Here is a 20,551-nt window from a genome sequence, read left to right on the forward strand (position 1 = left end):
GATGAATATCCTAGACCGCATCTACAATCCTTTACCCTTGTACGTGGAACGGAGATGGACGGGCGATTCAGAAATTTATTACATAGCTATCCACCGACTTGCGTATCTTCGGACCAACTTGAAGAGAATCAAGTGGATGGAGGACTTAAAGATTGTGAAGTCGTTCATCTTTGTTGAGGCTCACGCAAACGCAACCCTACACGTCGGCGGTCGAAAGGTCAAGCAGAACAAGTATGTGTACGAGGAAGTGACTCGAGTAATCCTTGCCGACAGAATCAAGGTGTTGGGACGTTATGAGAAGAATGGATGTCAAAGGAAATGATACCCCAAGCTTCCTATGACCTATCAATTCTTGAAAATCCATGACCCCAATCCATATTATTACTCAGTTCTAGTAGCTGAATGTAACACAATCTTATTCTTCCCAAATTAATGTATTAGCTTGCTCTACCTTCCCAAATAAATGTACTCGAAAGGGCTATGCCCACATGAATAAATAAGATTTTTTATCACTATCAATCTTGGCTGTAAGTGTTGGTAAAGGAGTTAAGTGATTAGGTCACTTGGCTAAAAGCTGAACTGGACATGTTAATGTAATGTGAGAAACGCTTAGCAAGTTTTTAACGTAAAGAATCTTATTGCCCAGGCACAACCTCAAGTGCAGATTCCTAGTCCGACCCCTACACCAAGTACGGCCGTAATTCAAGAGAAGAAGTTTCTTCTCAAGCAAATCAAGTCATCAGAATTCGATGGTAAGGGAAGGACCATCCAAATTGACGCGGAAATCTGGATCGAATCCATGGAGGATTACTTCGAAGCAGCAGGTACTGCACCTACTAACTAAGCGATGCTCGCCAAACTGAAGCTTACCGGCGAAGCAAGACTTTGGTGGAAGCAACGGTGCAGAGACCAAGGAATCTCGGAAGGGTCAGTTACTTGGGAGAAGCTTAAAAGAGCTGTGCGAGGGAGATATCTACCACCTGTCTACCGCACTCAGAAGATGAACGAGTTCTATGAACTGAAGCAGCTTGGTCTATCTCTTGATGCATACTATTCAAAGTTTGTCTCTCTTTTGAAGTACGCGCCACAAATGGACATGACACAACAGGTGTCAAAGTTTTGTGCCGCATTAAACCCATCCATAAACACCCGGCTCGAATCAATGCGCCCGACACATCTTCAGGATGCACTCATTCGAGCTGCATCCATAATACAGGAGGTGCAGACCAGGCCAAGAAATAACAAGACTTGGCCATACAAGGATCAGAACAAGGGAGTGTATAGATCTCAGGCCAAGAGAGTGCAGGGCCAAAATCAAGGACAAAAGAAGAAAGCTAGGACCAACACTGTCAATAACTTCGTTCCTACCCAAGGTAATGGCGGCAATCTCCGTTGCTTCCATTGCAACGAGCCCGGTCACTTTAAAAGGCAATGTTCCAAGCTTAACAGAGAACAATGTCAAGGGCCATTCCAAGGAGCCGTCCATGGACAAGGGGCCACCTCCAGGGCCAGAGGGAGAACCGCCAGTGTTGCCAACAAGGAGCTGTGTGATGAAGAAGACCCAACCATGGAAGCTGACCTTGAGAGGACAACAGTTCATGCTGCTCTTCACAAGAAAGGCCTGAATTGTTAATTCTCGTTGATTCAAACTCCATCGGATTACCAAGATAAAAGCTTTAAAACCTTGATTGATTGTGGCAGTACACATTTCGTCATTTCACCAGTCTGTGTAAGAAGATTAGGAATAGCCACAAATGATGCACCTACCTTAATTGTGGAATTAGCAAATGGTCGTGAGGTCACTTGTACCAGGCAAACTGCTAAGGTGAAATTCCTACTGGGTGGAAAGTCGACTTTGGTTAGATTCAGGGTTATGAACCTAGGTGTCCACGAGTGTTTGCTCGGAATGGATTGGCTTAAACCTAATGATGCCCACATTCACTGTGGAAAGGGCCAAGTCTCCTTTCGGAATTCTGAAGGGGAACTAGTTACAACTCAAGGAGAGGTTGGTATGCCAAAAATTCAACTAGCCAAAGCATCTCGGATAATAAAGGGAGTTAGAAAGGGGCTACCTGTCTATTTGATTAAGCTAAATAAGCTAGATCAGAATCAGGAATCTAGGGAAGAACCTTTCATGGCTAAAGGAGTACGCAGACGTATTTCCTGAAGAGCTGACAGAGCTTCCTCCTCAAAGGGAAGTCGATCAGGAAATCAAGCTAGCACCAGGAGCTGCACCAATTGCAAAGAGGCCATATAGAATATCCATCTCGGAAGCGATTGAGTTGAAGGAGCAACTCAAGCAACTGTTAGATCAAGGCCACATCCGTCCTAGCAGTTCACCATGGGGAGCTCCAGTGCTGTTCCAGAAGAAGAAAATGGAACGCTTCGACTATGCATTGACTACAGAGGGTTGAATCAATCAACCATTAAGAACAAATATCCCATTCCAAGAATAGATGAACTTCTTGACCGTCTTGAAGGTGCGAAGATCTTCTCCAAGATTGATCTCAAGTCTGGATATTATCAGATAAGGATCAGGGAAGAAGATATCCCGAAGACTGTATTCGGTACAAGATATGGACACTTTGAATTTCTGGTCATGCCATTTGGGCTAACAAATGCTCCTGCTACCTTCAACAGGCTAATGCAGGATATCTTTAGGCCATATCTTGATGACTTCGTACTCGTCTTCTTCGACGATACCTTAGTCTACTCCAAACAGGAAGAAGATCATGAATCCGAGCTTCGCATTGTCCTTGAGATGATGAGGGCACATAAGCTTTATACCAAGAAGAAGAAGTGTGCATTTTTCAAGCGATAGATTGAATATCTGGGATTCATTGTATCAGCTGAAGGAATTTCAGTAGATCCGACCAAGGTCAGAGACGTTCTGGAGTGGCCAACACCAACAACTGTCAAAGAAATACGTAATTTTCTTGGATTGACAGGATGGTACAGGGTCTTTATCAAAAACTATGCTTTGATTGCAGCGCCGCCGACTAATCTACTAAAGAAGCAAATATCAATTATATGGTCACTTGCTGAACAATTTAGCTTTGACAAACTAAAGCAAAGCTTGGTATCAACACCCATCCTGAAACTTCCGGACCTTAGTAAGGAGTTTGAAGTGATAACTAATGCTAGCTTACTTGCCTTAGGATGTGTGCTTATGCAAGAAGGTCAGTCTGTAGCATACTCTTCAAGGAAACTAAAGAGCCATGAGAGGAATTATGCTACCCATGATCTGGAGCTGTTGGCTGTCATCCATGCTCTTAAGCTTTGGAGACACTACTTGCTGGGTAACAAGTTTACCCTAGTGACGGATCATAAAAGTCTTAAATGGATTTTTACCCAGACTGAGCTCAACATGAGGCAACGTCGATGGATTGAAGTGCTAGAGGAATATGATTTTAAAATCAAATACCGGCCTGGAAAGGAGAATGTAGTTGCCGATGCACTTAGTCGCAAGGCATTTTTGAATTATCTGATTTTGCAAGATCCATCAACAGCCAGATCTCTAGCCACAAAGGTATCCATGCCAAACAACCCAATTCTCGAGCTAGCTAAAGAAGAGGCATGCCATGACCCAACCTATCAGAAATTGCTAAGGGAGATCCCCATCAAGGATCTATAGGCAAAGTATCAAGAATTCTCTATCAATAGTGGACTTGTCTACTATAGAACGAGATTATCTATACCGGCAAGCTAGTCACTCAAACAGAAGATACTTTGGGAAGCCCATGATTCCTCTTTTTCAGGACATCCTGGCTATGCCAAGATCCTCAATGCAGTCAGAAAGAGCTATTATTGGGAGAGGCTTAAAGGTGACGTTCTCAAATATGTCACGGAATGTTTGTCTTGTCAACGCATTAAGGCCGAACATGTCAAAATGCCAGGGAAATTGCAACCACTTGACATTCCCCAAATGAAATGGGAATTCATTAGTATGGATTTTGTTGTTGGCCTGTCCCAAGTTCAGGGAGGATACAACTCCATTATGGTTGTGGTAGATATGCTTACCAAGGTTGCACATCTTATCCCCGTTAAGACAAACTATAAAGCCTCAGACATTGCAAGGTTATTCATCAAGGAGATATTCAAATTGGATGGGTTACCTAGAAGAATCATTAGTGATCGTGACTCTCTCTTCACCTCACACTTCTGGAGGGCTATCTTCGAGGCCATTGGGACTCAACTCTGTTTCAGTACAGCTTATCATCCCCAAACCGATGGTCAAACAGAACGAGTCAACCAAGTTATTGAGGATATGCTAAGGGCACATTGTTGTCGTGAACCCAAAAAGTGGATTCAATATTTGCCACTGGTTGAGTTTGCCTACAATGCTTCTTACCAATAAAGTATTCAGATGACCTCTTTTCAAGCATCGTATGGGCATGACTGTCGCACTCCTTTAAACTTCTCGGATCCAACCTTGAGGGTTGAAGCTTCAAAGCAGATGCTGGAAGACATGGATGACCAAATCAAGTCTATAAGACAGGACATCCAAGCCGGCAAGGGCAGACAGAAGGCTTATGCAGACCTGAAACGTCAAGACAGATCCTTCGCTGAAGGTGATATGGTCTTCATTCGCGTACATCCAAAGAAGAGTTCCCTATCCTTGGGTGAATGCAAAAAGCTAAGTCCAAGGTATTGTGGACCCTACAAGATTCTCAAGTGCCTAGGGCCCAATGCTTACAGATTGCAACTCCCTGAAAACCTAAAAGTTCATAATGTATTCCATATCAGTCTACTGAAGAAGTATGTACCTAACCCTAGTCACGTGCTTGATGATCAACAAGTTGTAATGCCTAGCCAAGGAGTCCTTGAGCTACGGCTTGACGGGATCTTAGATGTTAGGGAGAGGCATTTGAGATCCAGAACCTTGAGAGAATACCTCGTCCAGTGGAAAGATTATCTCAAAGAGGATGCCACTTGGATGGATGAAAGTACTCTTAACCAACAATACCCCCAGTTCTTCTCGAGATGAGGACATCTTGATTCCTTTAAAGGGGAGAGAATGTAATATTTCCGCACGAAATATTAATAACCCTAGACCCGCACATCCCACGCAAGAGGAATTTCGAGTGGTCCTTGCGCAGAAGAACCCTGGGCTAAATGCTTCACTCTCGCGCGTTAATAAACTCCAGTCGCATTGTGCAAAAGAGTTGGAGGCTAAAAACCCGTAGCTCCCACGAGAACACCCCTTTCAAGGGGGAAAAAGGGAATGATGGTTAAAATTGTGGCAAATTTTTTTATTATAACCCAAAACAACAACACCCCCCCCTCCTCCCCCCCCCCCCCCCCCCCCCCCCCCCCCGCCGATGCATGGTGGGGAGAGGGAGTGTGAGAGGACCTTGAGAGGTGGAGAGCATGGGGGAGGGAGGAGGCATGTAGCAAGACACGCGTGTGGCTATCCTCCCCCCTTAAAGGCCTATAAGAATCCCCCTTAGGCTTAAAGGGAGGGAGGAGAGAAGAGGGAGCTGCTGTGCTGCCCTGTGGATCACGTTGCCGCCATGCCACGCCACGCCGCCGTGCCACACTGCCACTCCGCCAGGCCGCCTCGCCTCCACTTGCCATCGTCATCATCATCATCATCATTACCACCATCAACACCATCCTTGTCATCATCGTCGTTTTGTCATCCTCATCTTCTTCTCTCTCCATGTAATCTCCTGACAGAAGCTTGGAAGCTTCTATAAAAGCTTCCTATAGCCCCTATTCACCCGTGTCTTCCCGGGGTGCTTTAAACCCGGAATCACAAGGCCGTGTCCTGTGCGGGAGAGGGAGATCACGGACTGGGAGACTTCGGAACACGCGAGTAATCCAAGGGGGAGTTGCTGCAACAAAAATACACTGTATAAATGGCTCCAAAGCTAAAGACGCGAGGCGCACACGCGGGAGCCTCCAACCCGAGTTCATGCGTGGACAATGCTAGGAGTCCTTATGCCCATGTTCCAATTGTATTCTCGCATGAGAGGGGATGCGTTAAGCATGATGGTTTTTAGGAAAATTTAAATGCATTTATTCATTCGTTTACGAAGTTAGTGCATGTAGTGCATTTGAAATTGCTTGCACTTCCAAGTTGCAATCCGGAACGCATATTGCATAGGTTAAAAAGATGGATTTGTCTAAATGCATCCTAGATTGCCTCGCGGAAAAGAACAGCGCATAATGCACTTAGGTAATGACTTCCTAATCGTGACTTGTGCATGAGATAATCCTAGATGCCCATTGAATGTTGTCCAAAATAGTCGCAATGCATGGAAATGAATTTTATGAACTTGTAAATTGCATGCGATAGTTCATTTTGAGACGGGTTAAGTGCTAAAGGAAGGATTAATTTAATGTTGGACTCATGTTATTCGCTCATGCATGGAGTCCTTTGCCAAAATTTGAATGCATCTTCATCAAAATTATTAAAGTCCTAATTTCATTGCATCAACGTAGGTTTTTATATGAGTTAGCTCTAAATTGTCAATCATTATAGTTTAGGCAAGGAAAAGTAACGATCATTGTAGAACTAATAGTTGCATAGGAGGAAAAAGTCTATGAATCGCATATTTGCATGAAACGTTATATCTTGAAATTATTTACATCCTTTAGGAAAAGTATTTGCATCTCTAAGGAAAGGTCACCTCTTGTCGCAAGACAATTGATCAATTAGGCAAATCGCTTGTAATGGTGTAACTCAAATGATGATCACCTCAATGTGCTAGGTAGAGCTAAGCCACGTTAAAATTTTGCCTAGTATCGCACTCGGGAAACCGTCTTGATATTTCCAACCTCAAAGGTCCTACCCACATTCACGGAATGTTAGGGTTAGTTAAACGCCCATGCAAAAACGATCTAGGGTTCTTACCCTAAGGATCAATTGGCCAAATACTAGACTTCCGTATGAATTTAGGAACCCTAAGGCCAGGGCGTTATCGGTCTAGTAAGGTTAAGGTTTGGATTGGGTCAATAGGACTCCTAAACCCTACGTCTTGACCAAAGGTATTCTTGACCACGGAATATCGGATGATGGGAGAATTAATCCCACAAGTTAGATGCGACACCTATCTCGTGCAACAAGTTGCAACGTCGCATGATTTGCGACTAAAACACAAGGTAGTATTGCCACTCCTTAGAATAAGGTTGGAAAGTTCTAAGTACAAGTCTAATTGCAAGAGGATGAGTAGACATCCTACTACATCACCCTTCTTGAGGCTAGTTTGCCAAGTTAGGGTAAATATGAATTGCCTAGCAAGATATTGACCAATCAAGTGTGGACAACGGGGTTGTCCAGGATTTATGACCTTAATGTAAGGAAACCTAAGGTATTGATAAATTGGGTTAACAGGGTATAAACCCTAACCCAAGGATAAAGGGTAAACAAGCAACTAGGCTTACGAAACCCTTGGGATCTTGCCAAGTCGAAATTGATCCCGGATCGAATGTTGGATGTATTCGGAGAGAAGGAATTATACCTTAGCAGTTGGCTGTACAAACGACCACTGGAATGCTTGTGATTGTTTACTTAGGAGCATTGTTTGTTCTTCTTTGCTCAAGGAATTAATGCTGGAAAAATAATTAATGCTTCAGGTTGAAGGCCTGGAGGGAGAGGCATCATCAGTTATCCCCGACTGTCTGCCTGACCGTTTCCAAGGGGGTTGTTAGCCGCGCCGGGTACGTGGACCGAACCCGCCGCGAGAGGTCTCTCCGTGGGTGCTACTTGGAGTGAGAGGACGCTTGGGTGCCAGGGGGGGCTCTGGCCATAAATCCCTTGTCTCTGGGTCCTGTATAAGAGGCCGACGTGACTCGAGATTGGGTCTCGAGGCCCGCATACTAGTCTACGGGCGGAAACTTGGAATAGCGATCCCTGAGGATTGCTGGAATTGCCTTCGGGTGGATTATGGATTAGCTTTCGGGCGGATTATGGAAGTGCCTTCGGGCGGATTATGGAATAGCCTTCGAGCTGGATTATATGATGTATTCCAAAGACTGATAAATAAGATCAAATGTTGAAAAGGAACTTGCTTGACATTGTTTTTTTTATGTGAGTGCTTAAGTTACGTGAAGGAACCAGTGATTAATTGGCTAATTAAGGAAGCTGCTTTTGCATGTTAAACTAAATGTCGTAGATAATTAGATAACTAAAGCAACCTGAGGAAAGTGTGGTGGATGTGACTATGGGTCCGTTCTACGGAAGGGTGGTCCCGCTACGCCATATGCACGAAATGTTAACAAGCGCAAAGGAAAGCATTAAAACAACCTAGGATCGTGTTACCTTTTATATAAACCAGAATTGTATTCCTTGAGAACTCTAGAAGGGTAGGTGGGTTTAGCTTAAAGCTCCAAAGGGTTGTGATTCAATTACTATACTAAGAAAGATAGGATGCACTTTTGACTAAGTGACTATTAAGACTAAATATTTGTCCCCTCAAACGAAATCTAGATGTTGCTTTGGCATAATCAAGTTGTGTAGGACAAGTACTTGTGGATGCATGGTGACCATATTGGTCTCGGACAATAAGTGGGCCTTGAAAAATGACTTTTGATATTGAGCTAGGAAGAGACAAACATTTATTGTTTAGACTAAGGCCAATGAAAGTTACAACAACTTTCAAGTTCAAAGGGCTTAGCACATTAAATGTGGATGGGCAAAGGTCAGTTAAGGGGCCGGGACAAGAGAATTAATTTCCAGCCATTAATTAAATGTTGGAAACTAAGTCTAGAGGCTGAGGTTGTGGAGGGTCCATTCTAGAGCTATAGATTGGGGGAGAAGCTGATTCCAACCAGGGAGAGGTTGCTAGAACCAGATGATAGCCGCTAGGTAACTTTCGAGTCCAAAGGGCTTAGCACACTAAACGGGGATGGGCAGAGGCCATTTAATGGGCAGGGACAATAGAATTAATTTTCATCCATTAGTTAAATGCTGGAAATGAAGTCCAGAGGCTTGAGTATTGCATTAAAAGGTGTGCCACTTGGTAGCTAGGAGGGAACCTGCCATACAAGCCTGTGAGAGGCTGTCTGGGACTGGTTGAGGTTGTGGAGGGTCCATTTTGGAGCTGTAGACTAGGGGAGAAGTTGATTCCAGCTAGGTAGAGGCTGCTAGAACTAGGGAACAGCCATGGGGAGGCTTTAGAGCAGCAGGCCACTCTCAAGTTCAAAGGGCTTAGCATGTTAAGTGTGGATGGGAAGAGGCCAATAATGTGCAGGGACGAGAATGATCAGTTTTCAGCCGTTAATCAAATGCTGAAAATTAAGTCTAGAGGCTGAGTTTTGCATTAGAAGTTGTGCCACTTGGCAGCGACGGAGAGAATCTGCCATGCAAGCATGTGGGAGGCTGTCTGGGGCTTGCTGAGGCTGTGGAGGGCCCATTTTGGAGTATTAGACTGGGAGAGAAGCTGATTCCAGCCAGGAAGAGGCTGCCAAAACCAGGTGACAGTTAGTAGGAGGTTACAGAGCAGCAAGAGACAACAATTTGCTGCTGTCTAGGAGCTGGGAACAACATTCTTGACCCCTAGAGCTGTAGGTGACAACTTTTGGGGCTGTTTGGCAGTGGACAACAGCAGATTTACAGGTTGCAGGATCTCCAAACTGATTATTCTCCCCCCCCTGTGTCAAAACCCTAATTTTTTTAGAAATTAGGGTTTTTAAGCCACCTCAGGAAATGTGCCCATTTACCAAAGGCAAAATGATCAGAGCAGCTGCTACACTTAAAAGAAATTACAGCAGATTTGAAGGGGATTGCAGATCCACATTTGAATCGACTCGCATGCAAGTGTCCTCCCTCCAATTTAGGCCCAATTTATAATGAAATCAAGGGTGAGTGTATGATAGATTCAAGGGAATACAAGTTAAAGAAATACTTTAAGAAGTGCTAGTTTTGGGGTCAATTGGATATTGGCTGTCCAAAACTAATGTGATAAAGTATTTGTTTCAGATTTTTTAATTAATTGCTTACTATAATTAGTGTTACATGAGGTCATCTGCCACCCTATTTGAGAAGGAAGGCTGGTTGTAGTTTTGCTCGATAACATACTCGTTTATTTTAAGTCATGCAAAACATTTGCATATTGTCTTACGTCTCTTAAGACGAGAGCGCTTATTTATGAAACTATGTGCAAATTCTTTCATTTAGAGCTTTTGTACTTTGGTCATGTCATCTTAGTTGATGGCATCTGTAATGACCTCAAGAAGGTAGTAGTAGCTCTTGCTTGGCCTATTCTGAGGGCCATTAGGTAAGTGAAAATTTTCTTGGATCTTACTAGCTGCTTTTCTAAGATCATCAAGGACTATGCTAAAATTGCTAAACCCTTGACATGGTTGCGTAAGGATATCCAAAGCAAGAAAAAGGACATTAGTCCACCCATTGTTTTCAAAGCAAGAAAATGACATTAGTCCACCGGTTGACTAGTGAGCTTGATCAATGTTTTCAAACATTGAAACAATTGGTTATTATTCATCAATATTGTAGTTTATTGTTCCAAATAACCCTATGTGGTTCATATAGGCGAGAGTGATTATGTGGCGGCATGCCATAGGTGCTATTCTTTATCAAGACGACTGATCTATTGCATTTGAGAGTTGTAAGCTCATTGATGCATAAACACAATTATACCACTCAAGAGAAGGAATTATTACTGATCATCTATGCACATAGATTTTGGCGTCATGATTTGTATGGTGTCCGATTTATTATCTGGATTGACCACCATTTTGCTAAAATATCTCTACCATCAGCTTGATCTGTGTGTGGTTGAAAGGTGAGATGAGTGGAGCTTACGTAGGAATTTGACTTTGACATCTATTATCGAAAGGGTGCAACTAATATGATTGATGATACCCTTATTTGGATTGTGAAGTCAATGCTTTATCTTTCTTTGAGGCTTCGATTGATCTCTATCTTTCTCTCAAAGGGTGTTGCCAAAATTGTCCTCACTTTGGTAGGATCCTGCAATTAGTGGTGGAGGGTGGATCTAGTAGCCCAGGAAGCTTTGGTGGTCCAGATGCGTGAAGGCTGGCTACTAAGAGGACTTAGGGGGATGGTAAAAAAGTATTCCATTAGACATGGAATATTGTTTAGACAAGGCAAAGTGCGTGTACGATAGTGGGGATATCCATAGAAAGATTTCGTATGATTGTCATGGTGTAGGATACCTTGGCATAGACAGGATGTTAGCTTAATAAAGATGAATGGCACAAACAAGTAGGGATGTTACCCACTTTACAAAATCTCGATAAAAAGTGGAGTAGTATCTCCTTGGATTTTGTAGTAGGATTTACCTTGTATGAATTGAGGTCATGAAGTTGACTAGTTGACCAATCCTAAGTTCATCGGCCATTTTTGACTAATGGTCTTCCAGAAGTTGGAGACTTAATTGTCCATGTTGTCCTTAGAGCATCTTGAAACCAATGGGTACATCAAGAGGACAAATCAGAGTACAGAGGATATGTTGTGTATATGTCTCCCATAGACAATCTGATTGGGAACTTTACCTTTTACGAAATTTCTTTATAATAATTGTCTCGAGGACGTGTAATTTTGATGCTTTGCTTAGCATTTGATTACGTGCTAATCAAATGTGCAAATGTGAGGTGCACATGTGATATGCAAGTTATAGTTATTTCACAATGACGGGCTATGGACCTCGAGATGTCAGTCGGTGTCAAAGGCAAAAGTTGTAATAAGTTATATTAGTTAAGTACTAGGTGGTGATTAGTGGCCTAGACTATTTTATTAGCCATTAAAGTCAGTGGTGGTAAGATTAGGAACTAGGCATTAATTAATAATTAATGCCTTTTCAAGGGCTATTAATTAATGCCTTTTCAAGGGCTAATACATGCTTAGGATTGCTTGGATGACAAATTGGCCTAGCCAATTCAATTGTTGGTTGTATAGTTAATTTTTTGAGTAAGAATTAATAATTAAATTAGTTTTTAGAATTAATATTTTGAAACTTTAATTGCTGGAAAATTCAATTAGAAGAGTGCCGCTTTGAAAAACCTTCCCATATAAGTGTGAGAAAGTCTATTAAAAGTTGATGAAGCCTCTAGCATTGTGGAGGTTAGGAGAGGAGGAGAAAGAGCTACTGCTGCAATTTTCCAGCCATTGGTGATCAGCCAGAAATTGGAGACTACCAGAGAATTGCTACTAGTGGATCTGAGGCCATTGGAGGTAGGTGATAGCCCTTGTCGGTTGTCTATAGATAGGTGACAACAAATTTTGGGGCTCATAAGGGCAGGTAATTGCATGTGGGGCTCTTGTTTATGGTGGGCTATAGTCAATCAGCCATTCACAGTAGAGAAGCATTAAAATTTCAGTCAATTTTGACGATGAAAACTTTGAAATTTCTCTCTCTCTCTCTCTCTCTCACACACTTTCTCTATATTGTGCAATTGAAGAATTTTTATTGTTTAACCCAAATTTACATCAAATATTAGGGTTTACCAACGACTGTGGGAAGAGTGCTCAGAATGCAAGGCCTAGAACTTGATATCCGGAGCGGAAATTTGGGAATTTCAAAGAATTTCAAGAGACCAACCAACCAACATCAAGTTTGGGGTTGGAATTTGTCTTACAAGGAGCAAATTGAAAGCCAATTCCCAAGCAAACTGGCAACTTGTTGGTTGCTATGGACAGCAAGATGGATTGAAGATTGAACGAGATCGGGTTGGATCTTATTGTATTTCAACCTTTAGTAATACAAGCTAACAAAATATCGCTAGGGGCGCCAGTTTTGGGGTCAACAGGGTGCTCGGTGTCCAAGTCCAAGATTAAGTGGTAATATTTGCATTTTCAATTATGTGAAATTTATACTTATTGTAATTAGTGCTTAATTAGGTTATTCACTACCCTTGTGGAGAAGGAAGGTTGATTCAATAGTTCCAAGCATTTTGCTACTGTTGATAACCCATTTAGCATCAATGTATGGGTATCAGTTGGAACCACTGATTGTTACCAAGCTCAAGGGAGTGAAAATGCAATCTGGGTGGACTTCTTGCATGATATGTAAGAAATGTTGATGATTGCAAAGGAAAGCATTTAAAACCACCGAAGATTGTGTTGCTAACTAGAATTGTAGTTAGAACTCTAGAGGGATACATGGGTTCACCTTAAACCAAAGGACTTTGAATCCATAACTACCGGTAAGCAATTATCTTTGAGGTATTGTGGTCCTTTCTAGATTACTAAGAAGATATGTAGCATGTGTTACGAGTTGGATTTACCTCAAGATATTTTAGGAAGGCCCTATTTTCTCATCATTATGTGATCACTAGTGTTGAAATTCTGGCCCATAGGCCAATGCGTTCGCACATTGGGATGGTGTGGGCTGGTGGTATGGGATGTGCTCTTGGGACATGGTCATGACTTGATGTATTGCTAGCTCTCAAGCTTGGGGATCCATTTGGCTTTATGGCTAGGAGGTGAGTTTGATGCCCATTCCTTTTATATTCCTTGCTGTCAATGCAACTTGTGTTGTATCTCATGTCTAGGTTGGATCCTAGGGGGAGGTTTCAATGCTTTTAGTGGTGTATTTCAAAACTTGGTTGAGTCTCATGCAATACGTGCTTGAGCCTTAGGAACCTTGAGATTTGCCCAAGGGCTAGAGCCTAGAGACTCAGGTTGAGTGTAAGACACAAGGTCCTAATTTGCACAATTCAACAGAAGGAAAGAGAACCCAAAAAGACAGAAGAGATCCTCGAATTTTTTTTACAGCAGTTAAATAGAGATTCGTAGGAGTATGGCTCTAAGAGCCCAAGCATGAACTGACACACGTCACTACAAATCCAGGAAGCTGCCTCATTGTCTTATCTAAGACAATTCTTCAATGCTCATCTCCCTTGCCCTTGATTAGTCTTCAACTGCTATCAGCCACAAACACTCTAGATCATCTGACCTGATAATACTCCAATTTGCCAGCAAGATGTCTCCTCACTGCGCCTCGCAGTAGGCATGAGCAGAAGGAGAGGAAGATTTGTGTTTGCTGATCTCCACAACCACACTTTTATGCTACTAACAGTTGCAGCTGGTTCACAACCATGATGCCCTTCAGTTCCTAGCAGTCTGCCTTAACTCCAGCCTTGGAAAATGTGTAGTTGACTGGGTTATTTGTTTGCAATCAGCACAGCGCTTTTTTGCTCATCGCATTAATGACTAAAAGCAGCCAATTCTATTAAGTGTGCCATATCACCAAAATTTATTAAATCTGCCCAACCAAGCATCCAACAAAGGATTGTCACGATTTGCTGCCCATGACTCTGCACAACTTTGTTGCTTGTGATCTTGCACACAATCTCTCTCTTTTTTTTTGTGAAGATAATTGAATTAAGTAGTAAATATTTACATGAGACCATCAGGTCAACATTCTCTCTGTATCTCTTACATTCTATTACATCAGACCATCAGGTCAGCATACTCAATCTCTCTCACACTGTCTTTGTAGAAATTTACAAGATGCGAGCAGGCTCTTAGAACAACCTATTACATAACCAATTCTAATAAATCAGATAGAAAGAACAGCTGGAGTAGAGCGAACAATCGCCAGCCAGGGAGCAGCACACACACACACACTCTCTCTCTCTCTCTCTCTCGCGCGCGCGCGCACGAGACAAAAAACATTGTGATGATTGCTGATGGCTGTACATGCGATCTGACTCTTGTGCAATCTTGCTACCACGGGCTCTCCTACCATGCCATCTGCCCTCACCTATCCCATTACTTGTCTAGTGTATGAGCACATGTATGTGGATTGTGCCCAGGTGCATTACATTTATTCTTCATCTCCCACCTTGTTGGTCAATGGAAAGCTTGCAATTCAAGTTGATGTAGGGATTGATGCCCGAATTCATGCCTCACTTACAACACTTTCCCCATGCATCTATTTGCTAGGCTTATCTCGCCGACTGCTATATGGGTAGTGGCATGGAATCATGCATGATGCATAAAGCTTCGTTGTGAGCTCCCAGGATAAAAGGAATATCATGCATGAGGGATGAAGGTAATGATAACAAGTAGGTCATGGATGCAGCATGCCACTTGAAGCCAACTCTCAATCTGCTTCTTGATGGCAAATTTGATCAGACAGATGGTTTCAAAAGTCTCAAAACCTCTAGAGCATTAGTCAAAGGAGTTGTGCTTTTGGAAATAAGTTGCTGCCTGCAAGCCAATGTATCATCTTGTGTGACCCTATTGAGCTCGCACCTCACTACAATTGAAATTCACATTGTTGAATGTTGTGTTTGTGCTTGCCATTTGGATATACCTATCTATCATTTCTTTGCTTTAAATAGAGATTGTCAGACTGGCAATGAGTGAGGCTTTTGTACCACCAATTGTGTGGTAATTTTAAGAGTTTCATTATTTCAGAAAGCAACTTGTTTTGCATTTAGGCGTTGTTAATGTTAAGAGTTTCATTATTTCAGAAAGCAACTCGCTTTACATGTAGGCATTGTTAATATTGACATACTACAGTGCATTGCCTATTGTGCTCTTACAGTGTTACGGTGACAAGGTGTTTCTTCTTTGAAAAATTTCCCTAGCTAACTTAAGTGGCCTACTTTTAGAAAAGCATGCTAATAAGAAAAGGGCAATGCTCCTGTGCAGACTTGTGCACCCCTGCTTATCATGCAACATAAATCTTGAAAAATTTGGAACTGCATTGCCCTAGTTTTCCAGAAGTATGTAAGTTACATTTTCTGTGGCTCACACATGTTCGGGTGTAAATTGTCTTTCCCAGGATACATCTTTGAAGTATGTGGATGCTCAATATGATGTGAGTTAACAAGCCAGTGTACTGTTCAGGATGTCAAATTTTAAGAACCATTGTATGATGTCTTTACATAGTTATATCTAAGCTCGACATGTCCTACAATTTTTGATTTTTCAACTGCACTGTCCTGGTTTTCTCAAGCATTATAATAAGTTAGATTTTTCTGTGGCTCACACATGCTTGGTCTCAATGCTCAGAAGTCTCTTTCACACAATGGGGCCTAATACATCTTTGAAGTGAGTGGATGCTCATTATTATGTGGGTCGACTAGTCAGTATACAGGAGGTCAAAGTTTAAATCCTGTCATGTGCTGTCTTTATGTAGTTATGTGTAATGTTGACATGATGTATAATTTTTGAACTTTTTAAAAATCCTTTAGAATACTGATTTCTATTAGTCCTACGTTACTGATTTCTAAGATGATCAATTTTGCTGTAGGTGCACTGCAATGGTATCAAGGATTCAACTTTTCATTGACAGGGCAGTGCAACTTGCTGGGCCTCTCTATATTGTGCTTGCTATAACATTGATAAGGTGAGATGGTCATGTTGAATTCCTGATGATCTTCTAACAATCAAAGAGTGGCTGAGGACTTTTCGTTTTGTCCAAACTCGTCCAAGTTTGCACAAGCAATCTGTAACAATACGGATTGCTTGCATTTGAAGACAAATATACATATCCTCCTTTTTTTCTTTTTGAAAAATCTCAAAGGCTCAATTTGAGGGACCTTCATTTGGCAATGGAAAAACAAATACATTTGCTGTTGAGATCAACTAAAAACTTGCACAACATGGCCAAAGATTAGATTTGGTACTCATTGCCAGAAACCTGGGCACTTTGACTATGAGTATCAATCAGACCAAGGCTATTCAGTCTAAAACTCAAACTCTCAATCTGGATCTGACCTCAGGCCCATTCGGAAATGGCAATGCTGCTCCTTGGAGGTCGAGACTTCAAGCATGGCATTTTGCATGATCCATTCAGGATCTGGCTGTCTTTTGCTCTCTAGTCCTTAGACCCAAATTAATAGAAGACAATAACGTGGGATGCAAACACTGAGATCCCGACAATCTGCCACTGTTGATGGTGGCAAACCAAAAGAAAAGAGCAACCACTGCCCCAAAAGTGCCCACTTGTTATAGTCTAGTTGGGAAATACAACAAAGGGCAATTGGTCCAAGAATGCAACCATTTGAAAACCTTTACAAAAGAGTCCATCTATGTGGGAGCAAAGTCGGGATTGCCAGGAGACTCTTGTAGCAGCCTCTGAGTGGCTGCTAAATCCCTTCGTAGGGCCCTCTCCTCTTCCCAATGCTGTTGATGTGCTTGGAGGGCTAACAAATCCTGCTCAACTCCCCAAGATCACTGCAACATCCACAAGATGCTCAAAGGTAGAGCAATGAGAGTAGTTGGAGTGTGATTTCCATTGGAGACGGACCTCCAGTGCTATAACCACCAATCGGAGGTGAAAGAATGCTGAATATGGAAGGGAAACAAGCTGATAATCAAAACACAGCAGTTTGGAGGCTGAATTCGGCAAACGCAGTAGTGTATCACTTGCCAGAGGCTGGAAAACTGATCATCAAGGCTCTAAATAACAAGGCGACAGCTGGGGAGGGTGATTCGGATGCTGTATGGGCCTGCATTGACAAAAAATGCCAGCAAACGGATGTTGATGAAGGAGTAAATCACTAGGGCGGTCAGCTGGAGCTGAAAATGCAGATGTCTAGGGCTATAGGAGTAGTTGCCACGAGCAGGAATAGTTGCCAAGCCATAGTGGGCAGGCACGTGGTGTGGGCTGCAGTTGATGGAGGTTGGGCAGCAGATGGATATGGGCTGCAAGCTGAAAACAGGGCACCAACAACAGTGGAGAGAGTGTGGATTGATGTGACTTGCAAAACAAGGATAGGATGAGTGATGGGTAGGCTCAGGGCTGTCTATTTATTGTTATAGAAGGATCCTTCCAAATTAGGGTTTTGCTTATGGGACACAGAAACTCTCTAGGAACACATTTCCTTTTTAATGAAAGGTTTGGTAATTACATGTTTTGGGGTTGTTTACAAAAGCTAATCGGGGTGTAATGGATTTTTAGCTCAACAATCCCAAGAGGAATGAGTCTTGGTTATTGTGAATTGGTTACATGTCATTTGTGCATCTCACACAAACAAAGCTTTGTATGATAACCATAGGATACCCTTTAGAAGAGCATTGGCATTGATACCATGTGGAGATATGGTGGGTTTTGCAAAAGAAAAACAGTGTGTACAACCATGACTAGAATACAAAGAACTCAAAGCACAACTACGAAAACACAAATTGCAAAAACACAAACAGAGAAAAACGACAACTCTAAAGTGAATGACCAAACATTGTAAATGAATGAAAGAGTGTACAAGATGCTCAAAGGAAGAGCTGTCCCAACATGCAGTGGCTCTTGTGGGAGCGGGTTGAAGGAGGTGTTGATATGTGTCGTCCATCGGAGATAGATCCTGAATGCTCTAATTGCTAGTGGGAGCAGAGGTTGATGAAGAAAAGTGCTGAAAACATAAAAACGACTTGCTGTAGATGATGATGGCGTCAACAAGCAGGGGCAAAAAGGAGCCTATAGGAGTCGCTAGGTTGTAGGGCAATAGCCGGAGGTGAGCTTGGCAATAGGTTGAATGAGGCACCTAATGGATGGAGGTTGGGAAGAATTGGGGTAGCTTGCAAAACAAGGGATGAAGCAAGTGGGTGGGCAACATTCTATTCATAGATATGAATCTTTGAAGTTCGGGTGTTTTGCTTATGGGACACAAAAACTTAGGTTTTCATTGCATGTATTTGTTGGAGGACCTTTCGAGTGAGTTACTGACTGTCACGAGGACATGTATTTTTGCAAGCCTCACTTAACATGTGGATTAAATTTTAATCACATTTTAAGTAAATGTTCCACATGTGAGGTGCAACTGAGGTTAGTGCAAATTAATGAGCTTGGGACCCGGGGAAACAATGGATGTAAAGGCAAAAGTTGCAATTCACACATTCTTGCTAGAAACACATCGTGAGGAGCTAGAGCAGCCATCGTGAACTGAGGTTCAGCCATTACTGGCAAGCGTTTGCAGATTTGGAGCAGCCGACAATTGCACGAGATCCTATGTAGCTGGACCACAACCCCAAGTTGAAGCTGTTAGCAGATTTTGGGTCTCTAAGCGTAGGCAATAGCATTTATTGCTATTGGGATAGGGCAACAACTGCATTTGATTGATTTTTTAGTCATTTCTTGCGACAAAACTTTGAAATTTTTCTCTCCTCAGCATTCTCTCTCATTTTCCAGTCATTTCACAGCCTTGCTTCAAAGATCTCAGCATTCGAACCCTTGGAGGCTGAGGAATTTCAGGTCTCTTTGTTGTAAACCCTAATTTACAGCTGAAATTATGAAGACTCCAAGACCTGAATTATTTAGGGGTGAAGGTGATTTTGAGCTGAAATCAGGTGGATGACCAGCCTGCCATAAAATTTGGGGTATTTCCACCCTTCTCCGAGTGGGTGAAGGCCAATTGATTGCTCGAATCAAGGGGAAAATCAGATTGAAGACTTGCTGGTCACTTTAGATAGCAAGGAGAGTTTGGATTGTGAGGGGGGATTGAAAGAATCCCATTGTAAATCAACTTCTACTTCAATAAAGCTGAAGAAATACCAAAAGGGGCGCTAGTTTTGGGGCTAATTGTTTGTCCATTGTCCAAAGATTAGTAGGTAAATTTGTATTTTCAGTTTTGCAATAAATGCTTAGTGCTGTAATTAAGTTGTAATTAGGGAATTACCACCCATCCATTGCAGGAAGGTTGGTTACATTGACTATCGAGTCAATGTTGCTGCAAAGGGAGGGGGCAATTGGTTTTGTGTCTGAAAATTGGGGGAGGTTGGTGGAAGCTAGGGGATTATGGAGATGTAGAGAGGGGGACAACAAGGGGAGAGGCAAGCATGGAGGTGGATAGGAAGGGGAGAGAAGTGTAAAGTGGAGAATGGGAGGTGGACATAGAAGGGTAGACAGAGATGGGGAAAGAAAGGTGGCTGTGCTTTGGGAGCACGTAGTAGATTGTGGAGGTGTAGGGAGGTAGCGTGCAAGGTGGAAATGGTAGGCACAAGAGCATTGCATTGTACCAAGCCAACATGCAAGTGCTAGGCGGTGCTGTTTAGCGGAGTGTAGGTGTAGGAGAATCACGAGAGGGGATGGTTAGGAAGGTAGTAGTTAGGTACTACAGAAGTGTCATAATGGCTTATGTGGAAGGGGGGATGGCTCAGTCATCCAAGTAATGCTATAAAGTGTCCAACTAGAGTTTACTTATGTGCGTGAGTGCCCACAGTGTCAGCTTAATAAAGTTGAATAGCACAAACAAGTGGGTATGCTACATCCTTTATAAATTCTTGAAGTGGAGGAGTATCTCCAAGGACTTTTTAGTAGAATACCATGTACAAGTCGAGGTCATGAAGCAATTTGGGTCCAGGTTGACCAATTGGCAAAAATGGATCGATTCATTTTGATGATGGTATGGGATGCTAGCTCTTGGGACGTGGTCGTGACCCGATTTGTTGCTAGCTTTTAGGCTTGGGGCGAGCCCATTTGGCTTTATGGCTGGGAGGTGAGTTTGATGTCCATTCCTTTTATGTTCTTCTTGCTGGGGGTACAGTTTGTGTTGTATCTCATGAGCAGGTTGGATGCTAGGGGGATATTTCATCTACCTCGTGGCTTGTAGGACAAGAAATTCATGGAGTCTTGAAATACCGACATAGTCACGACCATTTTTGGGTCCCTTGCCC

At 42.5% G+C, this 20,551-nt stretch overlaps 1 protein-coding gene across 6 annotated transcripts in view; it reads left to right on the top strand.

Annotated features, from left to right (window-relative positions):
• LOC148038069 (uncharacterized) overlaps positions 1-20,551 on the top strand; it is a 101,439-nt gene that overhangs the window by 17,055 nt on the left and 63,833 nt on the right. For 5 of the 6 annotated variants that reach the window (XR_015688947.1, XM_087668598.1, XM_087668562.1 and 2 more), the window contains exon 2: positions 16,194-16,289. Coding sequence is in view for 5 of the 6 variants with exons in the window: in XM_087668598.1 (XP_087524724.1) it covers positions 16,194-16,289 (96 nt within the window). In the remaining variant the exon portion in view is untranslated. Of the gene's footprint in view, positions 1-15,722; positions 15,759-16,193; positions 16,290-20,551 lie in introns of all 6 variants that reach the window. The other variant, XM_087668584.1, reaches the window with a different exon arrangement.

The sequence above is a fragment of the Lygodium microphyllum genome, chromosome 3, assembly GCF_053477565.2.
Source record: "Lygodium microphyllum isolate KBCC chromosome 3, Lygodium_microphyllum_v1.1.10, whole genome shotgun sequence".
NCBI classification, from domain to species: Eukaryota; Viridiplantae; Streptophyta; class Polypodiopsida; order Schizaeales; family Lygodiaceae; genus Lygodium; species Lygodium microphyllum.